Source organism: Muscardinus avellanarius (assembly GCF_963383645.1).
Source record: "Muscardinus avellanarius genome assembly, chromosome: 18".
In the NCBI taxonomy this organism is placed as follows: domain Eukaryota; kingdom Metazoa; phylum Chordata; class Mammalia; order Rodentia; family Gliridae; genus Muscardinus; species Muscardinus avellanarius.
Window position 1 is genome coordinate 31,206,677 of NC_137804.1, and position 7,206 is coordinate 31,213,882.

Sequence of the window (7,206 nt, forward strand, 5' to 3'; positions counted from 1 at the left end):
TCTCTTATGCAGTTCTCCATTATACATATGTTGGAACTCATTCCCTTTTCTCATCTATTATTTTCTGTATACTCCTTTTCAGTTCCCATTCATGTTTCTTACTTTTCTAATTCCTGAACTCTTTTATTTGCCTTAATTTCTTTGATGGCTTTATTTTTTTTCCTCTTACTTCCCTTTACTGAACTCTGCCACATAATATTTTGTTCATCCTTTTTTTTCTCCTCCTCCTCCTCCTTCCTCCTCTTTCACCTGCCCCGTCTCCCTGCCTCTGGATGTCCTCCCCTCCTCTTTTCACTCTCTTCCTCCTCCTTTTAATGCTTTCATTCCTGGGTCTATTTTTTGCATTCTTTTACAGAATCATTTTTTTCATTCACTGCTGAATGTTTAGTCTCAAATTTTATGTAGTTTTTGCCAGTTTTCTGGTGAGTGATAATGAATTTCTTTTCTTATAGTATGTTTCAAAAGATTTTGAGCTTTTTATTTACTCATTTCTGAGTGAGTAAATTTCCTATAATTGTTTGAGGTTTATATGGGAGGTGAACAGAGCCAATCTGCATTGACATTATGTTAAGTATTCAAGACAGATTCAGTTAAAGTATATTTTCTTTCATGTGGAATCTAGAGGGAAGAAGGTAAGAGGGAACTATTATAGAAGGGTAAAGGGACCAGGGGAGGGTGACAATATGCAGTGGTAACTCTCAAGTTCAAGGAGGAAAACAGTGATATATATATATATTTAGTGGTACTGGGATTCCTGGAAGCCCTTCTACCTCCGGGCTACACTCCCAGACCTATTTTATATTTTTGAAACAGGGTCTTTCTTACGCCAGCGTGGCTGGCATCGAACCTGCGCTATCCTCCTGTCTCCGCCTCCCAAGCGCGAGGATTACAAGCGTGTGCCACCACGCCCGGCAACAGTGCCATATTTTGATTGGGAGACTTCTTTTTGCCTGTCCATACCAGACAATAGATGTGGCATTAAAGTAGAAGTCATGAGTTACTTGGCCCTGAATAAAGAACATTGTACTGATTGGAGAATTTTCCATTGTATTCATTACTAACCATAGAAAGCTGGAGAGAATTTTACTCTGTAATATTTTTATGGGAAGGAAAGCAAAGCTATATTATTAAAGTTTTCGTGACAATCACAGCTGGTAAAAATGGTTGACCTATAGTGTCTTTGTGTATAGGGAGCAGTAGAGTGTGAAATATGTCACAGAATTATGTCTCGTAATCAGAATAATGACTACTGCTTAAAACTTAAGTGCATAGCTAGAAAAGCAAACAGTGATAAATTACAGTCTTGTTGAACACTGGGCAAGAAAAGCATAGCAAATGTTGAGTCTGTTTTGGGAATGTTTTAAAGCCAGACTGTTAACATAGTGAGCCATTTTAAATGCAGCTTGCTAAGTGGAGAGAAACATGTTTATCATGAACACAAAATAAACTTTGAGATACAGTCTTGCTGGGGTGCGTTTAATTATTGGGATTAATAAATCACAGCTGTGAAAGTGAAATTCTTGGTCAGCTTCTTGGTTCAGCTGTTTTTCCCTTGCCCATTACATTCCAGATTTATGGCCTGCATGATGTCTGGAGCCAGCAGTCAGCTTGCTGTTTTCCTCCTTGGCTGTTCTGTGGTTGCCCTGGGAGTCCATGCCCAGGAGCACTGCGCGGCCGACCATCACAAGGCTGAGTATTACATGGCTGCTGTGTACGAGCACCACCCAATCTTGAGTCCTGACCCTCTAGCTCTCACCAGCCGCAAGCAGGCCTTGGAGCTAATGAACCAGAACCTGGACATCTATGAACAGCAAGTGATGACCGCAGCCCAGAAGGCAAGCCACACGCCTCTCCATGAGTGAGCTTGTTGAGCAGAGAAGAGAAGAGCAGAGCAGAAGAGTCGCTCTTTGCTCTAGAGCACTGTTGGGTAACCCAGGCTCCTACGACCCTGCTGAAAAACCATTCAAGCTAGCAAACCTGGGTTGACATAGTTGACTAGGTAGAATCTTGCTGCCCAGAGAGTAGACTGTGAACCAGTAACATCGGCACCTCTTAGAAACCTGTTAGAAATGTAGAATTGCAGACCCCACCTCAGACCTGTTGAATCAGCATCTTTTAATAAGACCTCCCTGGTGATACTTTTGCTCTTCATGTTTGAAAGGCCCCAGGCAGACCACTGGTTCTCATTGTGGCTGCTTTTAGGAGTCAGCAGGCCAGTTTTAAATAAGTGTCGGTACCGGGCCCTTGGGAATCTGTTGCCTCTGGATTGCATGGGATGTGATCTTGGCTTTTGGATATTTAAAAGGCTCTATAGGAGATTCTATTGTTCAGGAAAATTTGGACACCACTCAGCGTGATGAATAGTCACAGCTCACCTGGACTAGTAAGCATCCACAGAATTGGCACTTGCTGCCAGTTCATACCTGAGCTCACTTCATCTCTGTGCCAGTCTGTGACTAGCCCAGACAAAACTGTCCCAAAGTAAAGGGAAGACTGGTGCCTGCCTTTGTAAGGCTTCTTGCTTGCCTGCATTTTCTCTGTTGCCAGGAAGTGTGGAGAGGCATCTGTAGGGTAGAGGGGATAATGTTGGCACCAGAAGTAAGTAAATGCCCTGCTGGGAATCCCAAAGACAGGAGAGATTGAGCCTCAACCCTAGTGGTGAGGCCACCAAGCCCAGCTATTCAAGGAAGTTCTGCTCTGCCTCAAATGGGAGTTTAATATCTACAAAACGTCCCTGCTGACGGTTTAAGGAGAAGACCCAGACATGCCAATAGGTTCTGCCCGGCCATGCCTTGTCTTTGAGTAGGGTAGTCAGGATGGCCTGGAAGAACAGAGCCACCACATGTTGCTACATTTATAAATTCTAGCCTAGATTTCACACACAAACATATGTATGTACATTTGTGGGAGGGTGTGTGTGTGTGTGTGTGTGTGTGTACATATATATATACACAGACACACAAGTTTATATACATATGTGTCTGTGTATATATATGTATACTTCCAAGATACACCCCTGGTCCTATTTTTTAGTCTTTATATTTTTTGAAACAGGGTATCACTGAGTTGCGAAGAGCCTCACTAAGTAGCTGAGGCTGTCTGCAAACTGCAATCCTCCGGTCTCTGCCTCCCAAATGCTGGGATTACAAGCGTGGGCTACCATGCCTGGCCTAGAGGAACTTCTTGATGACTTTCAAATGAATGAAATACTGAATGAAGTGGTGCTTACTATTATCTAATAACAGATTACATTGATGTTCTGACTTACAGGGTGCACAGATTATAGTTTTTCCAGAAGATGGCATTCACGGGTTCAACTTTACAAGAACATCCATTTACCCATTTTTGGACTTCATGCCATCTCCCCAGCTGGTCAGATGGAATCCATGCCTAGAGCCCCACCGTTTCAATGACACAGAGGTATATAAGGATTCTATCCTCCCTCCTCAGTAGGCTGAAAGCTTTCAGAGATGAACTAGGCCAGTACCCAAAAGCCACAACATGCTAACTGGGATTAAAAGGAGACTCTAGAGCCAGGTGTGGTGGCACATGCTTGAAATCTTAGTACTTGGGATGCTCAGACAGGAGGATCGCAGGTTTGCAGCACCCTCAGCAATTTAGTGAGGCCCTCCATAACTTAGCGAGACCTTGTTTCAAAATAAAAATAAAATAGGGCTGCGGTGTGTAGATGGAGGTATAATGTTTCTGGGTTCCAGCCCCAATAACACATACACACATGACTATAGGATCTGAAAAATCAACTCCAAACTCCATGTGCTGTACATCCATTCAATTAAAGAATGTCTGGGCTGGGCGTGGTGGCGCACGCTCATAATCCCTGCACTTGGGAGACGGAGACAGGAGGATCACACAGGTTCAAAGCCAGCCGTGCTGGCTTAAGAGACAGTAGGTCTGGGAGTGTAGCCTGGAGGTAGAAGGGTTTCTAGGAACCCCAGTACCACCAAAAAAAAAAAAAAAAAAAAAAAAAAATTTGCTCTGCCTCCAACTATATTCTATTCTATGCACTTTGTATTTATTAATATCCCTTTTTAGCATGCTATATGCTTATTTTAACTTGCTATCTTAAGCAGTGTTTTAATGACTATATATATATATATATATATATATATATATAGGATTTTTTTGGTGGTACTGGGGTTCCTGGAAGCCCTTCTACCTCCGGCTATACTCCCAGACCTATTTTATACTTTTATTTGGAAACAGGGTCTCTTAACCAGCGAGGCTGGCTTCAAATCTGCGCGATCCTCCTGTCTCCGCCTCCCAAGCGTGGGGATTACAAGTGTGGACTACCACACCTGGCGTCAATTTACATATTTTTTTATAAACAAGTTTTTATATAAGGTAAAATTCCTAGAAATGGAATTTCTTGAAGACTAAACACATTTTAAATCACTTAAAGAGTATCAAAGTTCAACCAGGCATGGTGGCATATGCCTGTAATTCTAGTACTTAGGAGACTGAGACAGGATAGCATGTTTGAGCCATCCAAAACTTAATGAGACCCTGTTTCAAAGTAAAAAATAAAAAGGGCTGTGGGTGCAGCTTAGAGGTAGAATGCCCCTGGATTCAATCCCCAGTGCCATATACCCAAAAAATTCTCCCCTGAAAGATTTTTTACTTTATATATTCACTATTAGTTATGAGTACAAGATAGATCAGTACATGATAGAATAATCTTTGAATTCATGCCAACCTAATAAAAGCAAAAAATGATGCTCCAATATTATTTTAATTTGTATTTCCCTGTTACTAATGAAGTTAAGCATGGTCTCAGTAGTGTCTTTCTTATAGATTTATGATAGCCATTTATATATTATTAACATAAAGTTTTATTTATTTATTTTTATTTTTTGGTGGTACTGGGGTTCCTGGAAGCCCTTCTCCTCCGGGATACACTCCCAGACCTATTTTATACTTTTCTTTTTTATTTGGAAACAGGGTCTCTTAAGCCAGCACGGCTGGCTTCGAACCTGCCCTATCCTCCTGTCTCCACCTCCCAAGCGCGGGGATTACAAGTGTGCGCTACCACGCCCAGCTGAACATAAAGTTATTATTTTTTTCCCTAGTACTGGGGATTGAAACCAGGGGCATTTTACCTTTTATTATTTTGAAACCTGGTCTCACTAAGTTGTTGAGGGTCTTGCTAAGTTGCTGAGACTGGTGTGGAACTCATGATCATCCTGTTTTGGCCTCCCAAGTATTGAGGCTATAGGCATGGACCACATGCCTGGTCAATGCAGGATTTTAAAACTCCACTTTCTCATACCTTTTTTATCTAGGTGCTCCAGCGCCTGAGTTGTATGGCCATCAAAGGAGAGATGTTCTTGGTGGCCAATCTTGGGACAAAACAGCCATGTCTTAGCAGTGACCCTGGTTGCCCTAGTGATGGGAGATACCAGTTTAACACAAATGTTGTGTTCAGCAGTAATGGAACACTTGTGGACCGCTACCGGAAACACAACCTCTATTTTGAGGCAGCTTTTGACACCCCTCTGGTGGCAGACCGCATTGTCTTCAGTACCCCCTTTGCTGGCAAGGTTGGAGTCTTCACTTGCTTTGACATACTGTTCTTTGATCCTGCCATTAGACTCCTCAGAGACTCTGAGGTAAAGCATGTTGTGTACCCCACTGCCTGGATGAACCAGCTCCCACTCCTGGCAGCCATCGAGATCCAGAAAGCTTTTGCCGTGGCCTTCGGGGTCAATGTCCTGGCAGCCAACATCCACCACCCCTTGCTGGGGATGACAGGGAGTGGCATACACACCCCTCTGAAGTCCTTTTGGTACCATGACATAGAAACCTCCAAAGGTCACCTTATAATTGCCCAGGTAGCCAAAAACCCACCAGGTCTTGTTGGTACAAGGAATGCAACAGGTAAAACAGACCCTTCCCACAGCAGGTTTTTAAAAATCTTGTCTGGTGATCCATACTGTGAAAAGGATGCTCAGGAAGTCCACTGTGATGAAGCCACCAAGTGGAAGTTGAACGCTCCTCCCCCGTTTCACTCTGAGATGATGTATGACAACTTCACTCTGGTCCCTGTCTGGGGAAAGGAGGGCTACCTCCAAGTCTGTTCTAACAGCCTCTGCTGCCATTTACTGTACAAGAGGCCCACCTTGTCCAAAGAGCTGTACGCCCTGGGGGTCTTTGACGGCTTTCACACAGTGCACGGCACTTACTACGTTCAGGCTTGTACCCTGGTCAAGTGCGGAGGTCTTGGCTTTCACACCTGTGGGCAGGAGGTCACGGAGGCCACAGGGCTGTTTGACTTTCACCTATGGGGGAACTTCAGTACTTCCTACATCTTTCCTTTGTTTCTGACCTCAGGGATGACACTGGAAACCCCTGACCAGCTTGGCTGGGAGAGTGACCACTATTTCTTGCAGAAGCATGGACTGTCCTCTGGCCTGGTAACAGTGGCTCTCTATGGACGACTATATGAGAAGAGCTAGGAAGTGTGGGATCCTAGGTGGATCTGGCCACCACTCAGCAGTCCTGTACTTCCACAGGTTGCAAATAGCAAGCACAAGGATGCCTCTGCCCAGAGGGCAGACGCCTGCATCCCACCTTGGGAATTGCAGGAAGAAGTGAGAGAGGCAGGGTCCCTCTCCTCCTAAATGTCAGTACTTGAGACATTTTCTTGTATTTTCTATTCACATTTGTCTTTTTCACGCCACGTCTTTCTCTAGCAAATCTCTCAGTACACAATTGGTTTTAAGAGCTAAAATAAATGTCAATTGATATTTTACACATCTACAAAGCAGTGGTTTATTTGTATTCCTTGTTGTTGATCAAGTTGTAGCCATAGCATGTCAATATTTCCCAAGCCTGGAATATTTTTTTAACATTTTTTGAGAAAAATTCTCAAAAGCAAAAACTATATAATAAAGTGCGGCTGCAGGAACCTTTCCTATTATTATCAACTGGAACTCTGTCTGGGTAAAATAGCAGTGACAGATCCACCAGCAACATCTGAAATATAGAACTGGAGCCAAGCATGATGGCTCATGCCTATAATCCCAGTAGTTGGGAGGCTAAGACAGGAGGATCAAAGATTGAAGGACAACCTCAGCAAGTAGAGAGACTCATCAATCTAGTGAGACCCTGTTTCAAAATCAAACTACAATAGGGTTGGGGATGTAGTTTGGAGGTACAATGTCCCTGGGTTCAATCCCCAGTAATACC

At 43.4% G+C, this 7,206-nt stretch overlaps 1 protein-coding gene across 1 annotated transcript; it reads left to right on the forward strand.

Moving 5' to 3' along the window:
- Window positions 1-1,571: 1,571 nt before the first annotated feature.
- LOC308276455 (biotinidase) lies at window positions 1,572-6,473 on the forward strand (the record flags this gene model as incomplete). The annotated part of the gene is made up of 3 exons (XM_080715240.1): window positions 1,572-1,835; window positions 3,271-3,420; window positions 5,301-6,473. Exons 1-3 carry the CDS (start codon window positions 1,575-1,577, stop codon window positions 6,471-6,473), a joined length of 1,584 nt encoding a protein of 527 aa, XP_080571366.1. The 5' UTR covers window positions 1,572-1,574.
- Between the last annotated feature and the right edge of the window lie 733 nt (window positions 6,474-7,206).